The 14922-nt window shown below is 43.8% G+C and overlaps 1 protein-coding gene across 3 annotated transcripts in view; it reads right to left on the bottom strand.

Annotated features, from left to right (window-relative positions):
• LOC115542466 (protein bicaudal D homolog 2) overlaps positions 1–12837 on the bottom strand; it is a 39634-nt gene extending 26797 nt beyond the window's left edge. For 2 of the 3 annotated variants that reach the window (XR_003976555.1, XM_030354733.1), the window contains exon 1: positions 12322–12836. Coding sequence is in view for 2 of the 3 variants with exons in the window: in XM_030354733.1 (XP_030210593.1) it covers positions 12322–12564 (243 nt within the window). In the remaining variant the exon portion in view is untranslated. Of the gene's footprint in view, positions 1–12321 lie in introns of all 3 variants that reach the window. The other variant, XM_030354743.1, reaches the window with a different exon arrangement.
• Positions 12838–14922: the final 2085 nt, after the last annotated feature.

The raw sequence follows: 14922 nt of genomic DNA on the forward strand, positions 1-14922 counted from the left end.
ATCATAAAGCTGCCAGACACTTTGGCCAACAAATAGCAGTTGTGTCCTGTAGGAAGGGCCCCATCGCGCATGGTGAAACGTGGGTTTACCCTTAACACAATCTGACCTTCACTTGTCCATGGCTCTCTTCAGTTGAATTTCTTCATTCAGCTCAATATGATTATTTGTCTGCGAGGATTACCATGAACAATGTGATTACAGTTCCCTCATATTGTATGTATCTATGATATACAAGTTATCCTGTCTCTGAAAATCTGCAAGCTGCTTACGGAGCAGCTTGCCAATCCCCATGAAGGAATAAATTACATATATCGGCGATCACCAAATTAAGATCTTCCACACAGATATCATGGCACCAATCAGCCCAAGGCCATATTTGATTAGAATGTCATTAAGATACAGGATTAACCCAATCAGGAAGTAGGGGATTCCCATCATTAGAGTCTGGGCACGCGACAGGCGTGTGTGTGTTTCTTGGGGGGGACACGCGACCTACTGACTCTGTCAAACTAATCAAGAGGTCTGGGCTCTGGACAAGAAGCCCACCAGCAAGAAAACTGATGACACAAGCCCTTTGATACTCCAAGCGTCAAGCGTAGGATTGGGCTACTTTAGGGAGAGGGTAAAACAGGGCAGACGCGCCAAAAGCTATAATCTGAAAGTGGGCGGCCCACCCCATCTACAAATCATCTTCCTCTAGCCATATGTTGCATTGTTTGGGTCCACAAAGGGAGGATGCTTGCATGGAGTATGCATCTGTTGTAAGATTAATCAGACAATGACCCATTGCAGTGTGGGCTAATGCATGTTAACAGTTCAGCTATTGCTTCTTTACCGAGGGAAGAAGAAGCACGTACTCGTGAGGGCTCAAAACTCGGTGTGAAGATGGGCTGGAGCGGTTAAAAGGTGCGATTCCAGATGAGTGAACATATATTTATACGCAACGGTTGGCTCGACCCCCTGCCGGTCTCTCATCCTCACACACCCCATGCAGAGACCAAAGCCACAGTGATCAAGAGGCACCATGTGATTAGCTGATAAAAGGAACCACCTCTGATCCTTTCAGTTTACCTCACCCCTCTGACTGTCCTAACTGGTTCTTTCAAGTTCTACTGCCTTGTTGCGTACAAAGCCTTTCAATAACTTGTGAGTAACTTGTGATCTTAGGGTCATCTGATCATCTTGTGGAGATCTGCAGAAAGATCTAGAGGTCAAATTGCATTAGTTCCTAATTTCATCATTCACAGTCATATGTTTGTTAAGACGTTCTTTATGAATCTCCTTAGTAACCTTAGTTGGACCTTAGTAACAAACGCTAAAGTTGCAAAGAGAATATTCTTCAAAAGACTCTAATTAAAAGGACTGTGCACAACCAGTAGGTTAAAACTGATGTTGCTAAATCAGGGCAATCCAGGCGGCTTAGTCGTTCTTTGAATTCACAGGACAAAGTCGATTTTTGTCGATTCCTAATGAAGGAGGCTTGTGGGGACTCTCAGCTAACCCCTCTCTGTTGAACTAGTCTTGTTTTGAAGTCAGGAAGGTCACATTATCTTCTATGCAGCTGGAACTCCTGACCTAGATACCAGACTCCCTGCCTTCATTATATTTGCAATCAAATCTTCTACATTCAGTAGAAAGCACTTTAGCTTAATAAAATAAAGGGTGTTTTTTGTAACAAATGGGTTCTAAATGTGCACGTGGCAGAGTACAAATCCATTAAAAGGACTTCAGACTACAACATTACAATCACAATATCTAAACATAAAAATGCTGTGATATAAAACAGCAAGTTGAATCACAGATAAATAAATATATGAATAAACAGCATGCTTAGAGAGCAAAAGCAAACAACAAAACCATGTGATTCTGGACTACCCTGAAACATGAAATTAAGATTGGTCGACCAGATTTTGGAGATCTTCGAGATGTAAGAAGATACCACAGAGATAGATTCTGAATTCCTTCCCAAAGAAGTCATGGAGCCAGCCATTTGATGGCGAACAATACCATATTATTTTAACTAGACTGGGGTTCGCCTCTAAAACAAGGAGTCTGGCACAGTGTAGTTTAGCCCTACATGCCAAAGCAATTTATCACTATGACTGTAGGCTGGCCAGTGTGTTAAGCGGTCAGAGAGAGAGGGGGCCACAGGGGAGAAGAGAGCGGAAAGGAAGAAAAAAACAAAAACATAATGGGTCTTCCTGCCTTGTGAATCTCAGGTCACATGGCACAGTGGCAGGGTGATGACAAACAGACAAACTTTCTCTATGTCTATCTTTGTCTCTCTTTATCGTGAGCTCACTGCACAGAAAGGTGAGAGCGGGCTTGGGGTAGGCCTGTACTTGCGATCCAATAGCCCGCAAACGTTTTACAGGGTAACAAAGGAAGTCAGTGGAGGGGGTCACTTTATTTCTACGACACCAAGGGTTGCTGACAGCGTTATGCCCGCATCTGCTTGCTATATGTGACACTGAGTTGGAAGGAATTTTGAATATCTCATGTGTTGGTGTGTCTACGCTTGGTGAGGCATTTCTATATTCTCTGGAAACACTGTTGTTGATTAGCCCATGTTATTGCCAAAGCCAATCAACACTTTGGTTAATGAGTGACAGGGGCAACTTCCATTCCTCTGTCTATTATCACTTACTAGTGAAAAACGGGTAAAGGCAGATTTTTATCCCCTTGTGAATCTTAAAAGTGTGCTGCTCATTCTCCCATGATTAGAACATTACAATATCATAAACTCTGTGAGGAAGAGCACCAGATTAGTGGAGGCAGATACACAGAAAACGAGTGATGAGGGGAAGATTGAGGGAGCCGAAGATATGAGCTGTATTTTGGCAGAGATCCACATTGATTCACTGCACAGCAAAGAGCTGCTGTGCCAAAGGGCCACACACACACACACACACACACACACACACACCCCCACCCACCCCCACCCCCACCCTGGAGTCATCCATGCTGCAGCACCTGGTGTGCCGGCCATGTTGAGGCTTGCCGTCCCTACTGAGATGAAGCCAGGAGGAGGAGGAGCAGCAGCAGCAGTGATTGGGAGTGTTCAGTGTTCCTCAGATGCAACTCTCATCATGTTCCGCTGCAGACTTATACGCAGGACTGCACCAAACTGTTGTAATGCAGCATTTCAACCAGGAGAGCACCATTTCTAGAGAGAGCGATGCATTGGTTCGTTGCCCAGGAGGAGGTTGACTCAAGAATTATTTGCGTGGGCCCAAACTGAGGGGAGATCCGTTTGTGTGCGAGCCGTGAACCTCCCAAACACAAGGGAGAACAGCCGCAGGAAGAGCAAGAGAGGCAGCCCACAATAAGAGAGAGAAGACAGAAATAATATATATATGTATAAAGATGAGACATGCACACTAATCAGACTCAGGGGGACTATTAGCACACCTTGCAGGTGCAATATGTACATCTTAGGAACAAATTCCTTCTAGTAGAAACAAGTTGAAACTGATGAGAGGGTTCACTGGATCAGGCTGGGGACATGAGCTAGCTAGAACCCATCTATTATTTAGACCCGTGCTGCACGCCTCTCATGCCGGTTTTGTGGCATCTGGGAATGAGGCCTTAGCATGAAACCTTAACAAGCATAATTCAATGTTGATAGAAGCTTTGATGAAAATCAGATCCATCATTAGTACTATATTAGAGTCCACTGCAAATTACAGCTAGGCTTCGGGCTGATATTAGACATAAGGCAGCGTTTACTAGGAGATTATTTAGGCACTATAGTGTATATTTCATCCTTGGATTAATGCTTTGAGTTTATACAATAACAATAACACTATGGATTTCGTTAAGAGCCATATTTTCAGAGATATAGATTAAATAGATAGATTCATAGCTTACATTAATAGCTTACATTAATTTGATTTTACAAAATCCATCTTCGTGCCAAAGATACAGATTTACATATACTTTCAATGAGATTAAGGGCAATTTTTTTTTTCAAGTACACCATTGTTCCACTTAATCAGAATTATCTTGCTATTGCAGTCCATTAAAAAAACAAAAAACACCATCTATCTCGGGATGTTTATCCCCGGCATTGTTTGGCTCCTAAATCCGCTCCTGAATTGAGTGGCAAACACCGGCGTCCCTTGGGAGGACGGAGACTCCACAGGGCAGGTTCCATTTGCTCAGCGTTTTCAGCGCGTTGGCTGTGGTGGAGCCCTTATCACTCGCATCGCGGCTGTGATCCTCGTCCATTCCGGGGGCCTGCAGGACCCTTGAAAATTAGCAACACAAAGAAAGCTTTATCCGGGGCCTGCTGTAAGTCTTTCAGTCGGTTGGCTCGAGATCCGTACCCTACTCTCGCGCCGCTCGAGACCCGGGTTTCAAATCTCCCGGATCCACGCGCCAGCATCCCAGGGGAACAGCCGTCGTTATGGTAACCAGGCCAATCACAGCGACAGATCGCGGGGCGGTCAGTCAGGGCAGAACAGACGGATTCACACTCTCGCAGATGGCAGTTTCTGCGGCTCTGACTAACACGGGCAGCTCTCGCTTTCTTGTGATAATCCTCATCGACACCTCGGGTCGCTACAAATCTCATTTTGTTATTTCTTCTAGTTCTTTGTTATGTGGTTTCATGCCGAGCCTCTACCTGGTAAACAGCACTGAAACACAAGGGTTGTTCCTCTGTGTATACATGATCTTCTCCTTTGGGGGGAAACCCATGCAAAACAACTCCTCTGACGATACAAGACATACACCAGGAGTACAGCTGGGAACACACACACACACATACACATGCACATGCACGCACACACGCACGCCAAGTTTAAAAGGAAGGCAAAGGGTTTCCCCATCAACAGACCCCTGATCACTTTGTTTGTTGACTACGTCAGGGACTGGTTAATAGAGTCACATATCACTGAGACACAATGCATTTGCCAGATGGACTTTAGCCTTATCAATGTACCCCCAACTTGATTAATATTGCATGTTGGACTATAATGCATTCACCTCCATCATTCAAGAAACATCTATCAGCCTCCAGACAGGTCCCATCAATCTGCCAGCAGGCAGGGGGGGTTGGGGGTGGCCACCAGGACTCGAGCTGAGCCTGTTCCTCCTGAGGACCTCAACCCTTACTCTGTCTCATCAATTCAAACCCATTCAATGACTCTTTGCCTCATTTGTTGGTTTTATTTACCCGTGTATATTAATTAAATTGGGCTAACTCTGACGAATGGTTGTCCTCAGCTGTGCCTCCCGTAGCACTTTCCAATCTATACTCTGCAAATACACCCCCCCCACATAGACACACACAAACCCACAAGCTGGCCTCCTGGGGAAGTCCTCACCAGACCCCAGAGCAGACAAAGAGTCACGGCCCCCTTACACAGGCGTAATTACATTATGTACGTAGCCCTCCCTCCTCCATGGGCTCCTGCTGTGACTCTCCCTGCGGGGCCTTCACGTTGGGGTCACCGTGGCACAGGCCCGCCATATGAGCCCCCGTCAGAGGGATATAAGGGGTTAATATGATGGGATTCTCGTCGCAGTCTGCATTATTATTTTCCGTGGATATAAATCGATGGCTTTGAATCTGAATAATAAAAAAGGACAGACAATAGCCAGCTTTCAGCTGAACAATATCATATCACGGCTTGTTTTTATTTATTTATCAGGAATCTTATTGGAAATCATTCAGAGTATTTTCCTCCTCAAACAAAGGACAGGAAATGCATGTAAGCAAACCCTGTTAGGTTTTACACGCCCTGGGTTCTGACATTCAATCGCCATGTTTGCGCAAAGCATTCATGTTTACGGGTTTGCTCAGAAGATGTATGCCTGCCAGCAATATTTTTTTTGCATGGAAGAACATATCAAAGCAGATAGAAGAGCCCTCAATTCTGCTATTCCCCATCTAAAAACGAGAGTGTTCCCACAGGAAACACTAGCATTGCCCAATGCTGCCCCTCCCATCTTTCTCAATCTCCCATCCCCACAATTCTCAAAGGCCCCTGAGAGATTGGAATACGTCGTCAAACTACAACCCCTCCCTTCCTTCCCCTCCGATCCCAGAAGACTATTGTGTGTGCTGGTGAGAGGCAGGCGCCCTGCTCAGTGCTCATTCACTGCGTCCTGATAACCACTACTTTCTACGTACATTCACCCTGATCCATTCTTTTGTCTCCATGCCTCCACTGAGCCTAGGGGTGCCAGTCTGGGCACACATCGGTCTGCTCCTTTCCCATCCAGAGTGTCTGGGGAATCTAACAAAGCATGGATGCTTCACACAGGCGGGGAGAACCCAGAACCCCTCGCTTTTATTTGGGGGGGGGGGGGGTTAGGGATGATAAGGAGAAGAAGGACGTTCCGCTCTCTCTCTCTCTGTATGATAAAGGGTTAATTTTGAAAGGAACCTGCAGGCAAAATGTCAGATGATATGAAATTAGGTTTGGTAATGTTACATGATTTGATTCATTCAATCAAGATAACATGCCATGGTGATCTTCTTCTCATGATGTGCTTGAATTGCAGGGGGACTATATTGTTTTTAAGTTTTTGCTAAATGGTGAATGATCAAATGTAGCCCTCACCTAGCCTTTCTCGAAACCAACCAGATAAAACCACTCCTGTCTGGAATTCATGAGGGACGAACCACTAAAATGCAGCTCCTCTAAGATAGCAGGCAACGAATGTTCAACACAAAGCAATGCAGCGTACCTCATGCAAAAGATTTACACAAGCAAGAAAGAGGAAGAAGACTAAATGTTAGATTTTAATAATTGTAATCACTTATAATGAATCCTCTTATTCTTGCCCTTTCTAGCACTTTGGCAGAGACATGATCATTCCTGTTTATTTCTGCCTCCGTGGGAGTTTAAAGACCATAAAAATTAAACAATCTCAGCAACTTTATTAGACCTTCACAGTCACATTTGTGTGCCCTTGATTTCTGACCACCTTGTGTGCTTCTACAACGAGATGAGTAATGCCACAGGAAATCCCCCAAACAACCTGTGTCCAGTGTAACGATGCCCTATCTTGATGGTGGTGGATGATGAACAACCACGTGGCCATTTCATCCAATCAAACAAGGACATCCGGACAGATGAATCATGAATCATATCTCTGATGCTTCCTGTCTATTAATACCTCCAGCTCTTCAGAGCAGTAAACAGGAAGCCGGGTGTAGGAGGCTTTGTCTCCAACTCAATAAAGGGAAGGAGACTGAGTTCGAAGTGCAGGGGGTGAAGGGAAGAAAGGGTGTCACTAAACACACACCAAGGACAAGATTAACGGTCACAAACAAAACAACCCAAAAGGATTGACAGACAGCGACAAAACATCGATGCAGTTAGCGCTAGTCGGAAGGCAGTGCAGAACCCACACAGATATACCCCTCTGATGCTCCGACACAATCTCTCTTTTGAGTAGTAGTCACCATAATGCAAAACAGATATCACCATGCGATCACACGCACCCATCCACACCCACAGTATGTGAAAGCAGACATTTTTTACAAAGTTACATCAGCGTTATATCGGTTACAAAGGGTCTTTCAGCAATCCTACAGAATGAGCAAACACCCACCTGAAGCAGCAATATGAAACGTATTCCTGGAACAATAAGCTGGCTTCTGTGGAATGTGCCTCATGGCTGTAAGACGAGGCCTGCACCGTAGGCTTTTTTATTTTGAATTGCTTTTTAGCAGCACACAACCAATAAAGCCAACAAAAATTAACAATGATGGGTCCTGAAACAACGCACGACTACACTACTTTTAGCTTGCATCGTATCAAATGCACACATCATCTGGTCATTTTGACTTTGTGTGCGTGTGGTGCAAGAGGGAGGGAGAATGGTGACCACCAATCCTGAGTCCATGGTCAGACAGAGTAGTGCTGTATTGATACCTCATGTGCTGCTTTTAGCCTGGCTCTCTGCCTAATCTGGCCAAACGTCTTCATTAAAGGATTATCGTCAGGGAGTCAGGACTAGTATGTGAGGCTTAGGTTATTCTCTTTACCTTTGACTTGATTCCTGATGAGCTTGTTTCTCATAATTTGTTAAAAAAAATGAAATAACTTTCGATAAGATCCAGAGAACAGACTCAATGTACACATTTTACATCTTCAAAAGACAACTTTATTGTCTTTATCCAAACTCTGCCCTACCCCATAAGACTGGCTACCTTGACTGAATGAAATACTGGCTTGGCTTGTTTCACTGACCTATTCACTCCATCATGAATGCCCATTATCATCACTTGAACTGTGTTTGCGAAGTGCTGATTTGTTTGTGAGGGTTAAGGACCGAGTCTATTTTCCAATCATTTAGGATTAGCGGTGGCCTCTTTTACCTAAAACTGAGTAAAGTCATGAATCTTTAATTACTTTGCAGTAGCATATGGTGTTCTGTGGTCAAGAGACACATTGAAGGAAGCTTTTCTTTTTCTGTGGTTTGCTGGTGTCTTATCAGCCCAACCCCTTGATACATTGTTGAAATAGAAGCAGGATTTCTCCCCCATATTATTTCATGAAGGGTCATTACACCTTCTGCAACCTTACATAATCCTTACTATCGCTACACTTACATCAGTGCCCCAGGCGTGAGGGAGCCAAAGGTCAAGTAGCTAGCAGAGTATGCATTGCAGTAAATAGAAATACCTTTCAATGGCAACAGAGACTGGGCTTATGGTGGCGAGCTGTGGCCCAGCTTCCAGACTTGCATAAACCCTCTGTGTTGTGGCTGGCATTTATCCTCTTAGGGCTACTGGGATTTTATTTGGGATTTTATTTAGCGCCATTTTAAGATTACGCTTTAATTGCGGTGCGACCGGACGGGAAGACATACTGTAGGTTTATGGGCGGGTTAGAAAACGTAAAACAATGCTGGGTGCAGTTGGACAAACAATACAAGCTAAATCAATCATTTTGACAGAGAACGTGGTGTCAATGTTCAATAAGCATTCATTGTATCTCCAATGCCATTTACACATAAAGCTTTAAAGTTACACCTGATAACCTTGTTTCAGGACACAAGGTGATATGTGCTTTACTGATCTGCCATTTCAAATGGACAAAATTGAGCAGTGCTCTAACAACAGAGCCACAATGGGACGCCTCTCTCCAATCTGCCCTTTTTCATACCCTCTGTTCTGTGAGCGTTTAACCTCACTCGGCTCAGCCATACAAAAGGCCAGCAAGCCGAGCACAGAGGGCACCGCTTTTACCGAGCTTAGGCATAGTTAGGTTTGCAATTGTCCATGATGAATTCCACAGCACAGAAGCCAGCTGCTGCTACAAGCATAGGGAAGGGTGAGGGAGAACACGAGCAAGGGGTGATTGAATGGCTTTGCTGTGTTCTCTGACACTCTAGCCTGTACAATGCAACAAGGACCCAAAGAACACCAGGCCTTTGTCATTATGGCCCCTTAGCCGTGGTTATGGTGTACGAGAGTCCGGTATTAGAAGGGACGAAATCTTGGAAGAACAAAGTAAGATGCCTCTGTTGTCTAAGGAGCGATCATGACGTATTTGTGTCATTCCATGACTTTCCTGCACAACCCAGAGAGTGGGCATCGGTTTCAAATGAAGCCTTACACCAATAACCCTGCTATTCTAGCTCTGCTGACGTGCTACTGATAGCACCTTGAGGGCTGCAAGACTTCCAGCCCGTCTTCATAGTTGGATTAGCGGCAGAAAATCAATAATTGGAGCATTAAAGTAGAGTTAAAAATATCCTCCGTTTCTTTAGGGTACACCTTGAGACTGCAGTTTCACCCTGTAGTTATCATGTTAATGGGTGGATGACTGCGACGTTAGTATAGCTGGTAGCCTGGTATAAAATGGTTGCTTTGTCAGAACCTTACACGTTTATTGACTGTTAATTATTATTATTACAGAATAAGCTGCTACACAGAAGGGGAAACCACTTGTCACCTGGCTGGTAATATATCTTTTATGTAAAATAAAACTCAGTCAGACTCAGGACCCAGAGCAGTGATCTGGTGTGAACCCGCCAGCCTGTGCATTTCTGTACAAATCACAATATAGCTCGATTTTGATTGTCCCACAGAAGGCATTTGACTGCACGCTGAGAGGACGTGAGTGACAGTCAATAGAAACATTCAATAAAGAGGCACTCAATGTGGCAATAAAGCTAAACAGAGATGGGCCTAGAGACAAAAACTACAACTCAGCATGGCCTGTACCCTCTTTTCCCCTCTACTGTGCTGGGCCTGGGGAAGAATGGGAATGGGAAACTATGGCAGTAAAGCGAACAAGCAGACATAGTGTCCCACAGTGACCCTGTATCAACAGAGGTCATCGACCAGGCAAACAGGAGGGTTACATCCGTGTCCTCATCAGAAGAGGCCGAAAGGTTACCAGGAATGCAGTTGCGGCGAACATAAGACCATCAGACAGGGCATCGTATGGAATCATTACCAGGAAGTGCGCTGACTTCAATACTCATTCTCTGTTTGTCAAGCTACCGAAGCCTCGTTGCACTGCATTCATACAACGACGTGCAGGAAACAACAACCATGGTGGAAGCAGCGAGAAACCAGAACAAATCAGGGGTGGTACCGTTACTAGGCAACAACACTTTTCAGAATTCATCCATATTCCTGAAACCAGCATGGAGAAAGAAAAAGAGGGAGGGAGTAGGCACACATTAATCTGACCCACTGCTAGGTTAATTGGAGTTTTCCCACTGCCATTATGATTTCTGATGAGCACCTAGCAATTGGTTAATGGTCATGGGTGAAGCTATAGGGTCATGCCCTTCAGTAAATCTCAAACCATGAGTATGTCCACCCTGGTGCTCTTGACACAGTAGCTTGAGAAAGGGACAACATTGTGGCCACAAATTCAAACACCAGCTGGACACCAATGACAACCTTTCCACTTTAACAGAGGCGCTTACAAGGGTCATCCACACAACTGAGGAGTTAAGTGTTTGCGTTTCCCAGTAGAAGGGCAAGAGACATTTTTCTGGAATTACATTTTAGTTGGAAGTAATTGGTTTGTTTGATCGTGGTTTCTTTTCTTGGTTGGGGTCAGCATTGCTTTGGCAAGAGAGGAGCGAGAGGGAGATATTTTTTAATAACAGAGGTGAACCTGGCCCTAATTAAACTGGACCTTCATCCTATAATTAAATGCTGAAGTAAGACTTGTCGGCCTATAATTTACTCTTTTCGGTGAGTGACTGAGGGAGTGTCAAACGGATAAATAGATCTTTGGCTAGCTAAAACATTAAAAGAGCAGGAGAGGAGTTTTGTCTGCGAAAAATACAGTATCATATTCAATGAGGTTCTTTGGTTATGGATCTGGCTAAATGGATGCCAAGAAAATGAGGGAAAGACTAAATATTGTGTTAATTAAAGGATCTTAGACAAATAAAACCTACGTATTCCCCTCTATAATTAATAACTCTGAAAGATAGAGGGAGATTAAGAGACCGAAAAAGGAGAGCGATAGGGAGACACCAGGGTGGGAGTCCAGTTGGAAATGAGTTCACCACAGTTGAGGGAAAAACAGACTCATCCTTTATCCAGTGCTACAGCTCTGCCTCTATGGCGTCATGGCCCACATTCTTCCCATGCCTCCAGAGTCGTAACTCGTTTTCCGATGTGTTGCTCATGCTTTACTCTTTGAGCGGGAAGTTTCAAAATTCAAAAAACCTCTCCTGCCTGCATGCTTAACTCTGCCGGTAGTTCCTGTTCTAAGACCAAGCGTATCCGCCTTGTTTGTCATTGCATTGATTTACTGCTCTGCAACCCAACAATAAAGATAATTCAGAAATAGAGTTGGTAGTTGATTGGAACAATTGTCTTTTAGTTGAAAGCAGTTTAAGAATCCTATAAATACACAAACAATAGTGCACACATACCACAACTTATAATTAACTGAGACACATGAACTATTAATCAATAACTAATGGCAATGTATGTAGGCAAAATGTAATTTTGATTTGGACAGTTTTTATTTTAATTTGGATCCTAGCACTGATCATTTGAATATGTAATTCAAATGTGAAAGGTCAACAGGGCATAGGCCTATAGGTGGTAAAGAAAAGCAAGCATTTAGAGAATTATGCCTAGAATAACAAGTAGACACTCGGGGGAGAGGGGACCATATATGCTGCATTAATAAACACAGGACCAGCCCTGAATGGACGTTCATTGACGCTCAGATTTGACCTTGTGTAGTGTGGGTGTATCTTCATCAGCGTGTGTTACTGTGAGAGAGACGGTTCGTAATCACAACATCTGAACCTAAATGTATCATGGTAATGTTTAAGGTAGTGTTTTCCATAGCCAAAGCAGGCACCACCTACCTCCTTAAGCAGGTCGAGCTCCTGTCGCACAGTCTCGTATTCGACCTCCAGATCATCATACTGCTGTTTGAGTTGCTGCTTCTCCTCCAGCACCACTAGCCCGTATTCTGCAGCCTGGATCTTCTCTTTCGTGGTCTCACTCAACTCCCGGGAAAGACGCTCCATCTCCCCGCACAGCCCCTCCGGGCCGGCCTCCGTGAGCCGCATAGCGTCGGAATATCGATGTTCCTCCACGGACATCATGCGGACTCCCCACCCGGCTGCTACGCCAGCTGATCTGCGTCAAGAGATGTGGAATGAACGAGCGATCCAACCTTGGCTCTTAGATTCTCCTGTATTTGTACTGCATGATTGTTGTTCTTGCGCTTCGCCTTGTCATGTAGATGTCTTAGGTTGAATGTCTCCGGTTGGAGAGGTTTCTGCTAGGTCTTAAAGCAGTTCATGGTTACGGCGCCCGGTCTCCTCGCCTCTCTGCCGCTTGCCAGAGCTTGAGGAACGGTTGGTTACAGACACGTTTGCCATCAGTGACAGGTTTAACAGCGTAGATGGGGCTGCTGGGAAATGTAGTTTTATAGTATCCGCCCCTAGCTGAATTTAACATCAGGGACTCCTATTTAAACTCATATCCCATCAGCCATTGTGTATTTGCCGATGTGGAGCACGGAAGAAGCGGCTTTATTGGCATAGAAATATAATTAATAGAACATTTAAACAGAATTCATTGAACATGCACCGCAGGTTATCATTAAAACCGTTTTATACAGGCCAGTGTTTTTCAACCTGTGGTACGTGACACATTTACAATAATGGAAACAAAATACCCATTATAGCAAATATATTTTATGGCTTGTTGTTATTAGAGCATCTTTGTGCATTCCATCAAATGTTTTCCATAGATTATTTGTGTTAATGTGTTTTTGCTAAACACACTGGGAGCATGAGCAGTATTGCTGACATTTCTTTCCACTATTTCCCACCGGTAATGGCTTTCTTGCAGCAATAAATGCACATACAGTAGCTGGCACTCTTTGCTCAGCCACTGTATGTGCAGTTCTCGATTTTTTACCGTTTTCACATGAGATGCTCAGCGAAAGGTCTTGATCAATTGAATGGTACACCTGAAGCCAACGGTTGGGAATCACTGGTCCATGATATGGTATGGTATGGTCCCTGCGCTCCTGCGGACTTAACATTTACTGCCATCTGGCGGTGATCTTGAAGAATCCCTTCAGCCATTGGCTTAATACTGAGGAAATACTTGATCCTTTAGTAGCATCTGTTCGATTTCAAGTTACCTATTTTAATAAGATAGTCGTATGGAAGAATGACTGATCAAATGGAATAACATAGCCTATTACTTTATATTGTTCACATGGATGATGATTCTCTTGAGTGTTAATTCATTCAATGAGATGTTTAACAGGCTGTTTGCAGCAGATTTATCGGAGCAAGGTCAATAAACACTTTATTGCCAATGGATACTTGCTCCCTTTACACTCCCGATCATCTCCTGCCATTTAAAATGATTTAATATAATGTATCTGAAATATACAAAGCGACATCATATATTCTCTATCTACGTCTAAATATATGCGTTTTATTTTGCACCACACATTTAAATTCCATCAGAAATTGTATCAATTACGCATGTAATAGACACACACACACACACACACACACACACACACACACACACACACACACACACACACACACACACACACACACACACACACACACACACACACACACACACACACACACACACACACACACACACACACACACACACACACACAACAGCAAGCAATATTTATGAAGACAAACAAAACACATACCAACCCTCTCACACAAACATGGGCCTCTGCAAAGACACAGTAAGGCAAACACATGTGCCCCCCCAGGTCATCCTTACTCACTTTTGATGATTTATTTTAATGTTTGCTAGTGGTTAATGCATTGACCCTAACCCTAACCCTTGATTACATGCCTTATGAAAAAGTCTTATTTATGTCACTTAAAATTGGATGGAAATTGGAAACATTGCCAAACTAAACTTGAACACAGTGTACACCTAGTTACAAAAAAGTATGATTTCATAGTTTTTGTGTGTATATATTGACTTACATGCACAAATATTGATGTTTATTTACTTTACGTATTAGAAGATTCAGATTTCCAAATGGTCGACTGTGGCTGGCGAATACAAGTGTCTGGATGTGGAAGAAAAAGGAAAAGAATAATAAAGGTTATACCTTTGCATCCACGCATGCAGTAAAATGCAAATGATGAAACCCTTTCAAACATTCTCAAACCAACCTACAAGGACAAACATGTGGACACAGTCAACCTTTTAACATTTTAACGTTTGCTATTTTGCCTCTTGGGAAGCACCCAAATAAAATAATAATAAGTAGGGAGTCCAACCAATGTTTTTACAGAATGGCCTACTTAGTTTTACTAAAACTCAGGACCTTGCTTGGCCATTTATTTCCCTTGTTTGTAAGAAACACACGCACACGCACACACACGCACACGCACACGCACACACACACACACACACACACACACACACACACACACACACACACACACACGCGC

This window comes from Gadus morhua, chromosome 1, assembly GCF_902167405.1.
Source record: "Gadus morhua chromosome 1, gadMor3.0, whole genome shotgun sequence".
Classification (NCBI taxonomy): Eukaryota; Metazoa; Chordata; class Actinopteri; order Gadiformes; family Gadidae; genus Gadus; species Gadus morhua.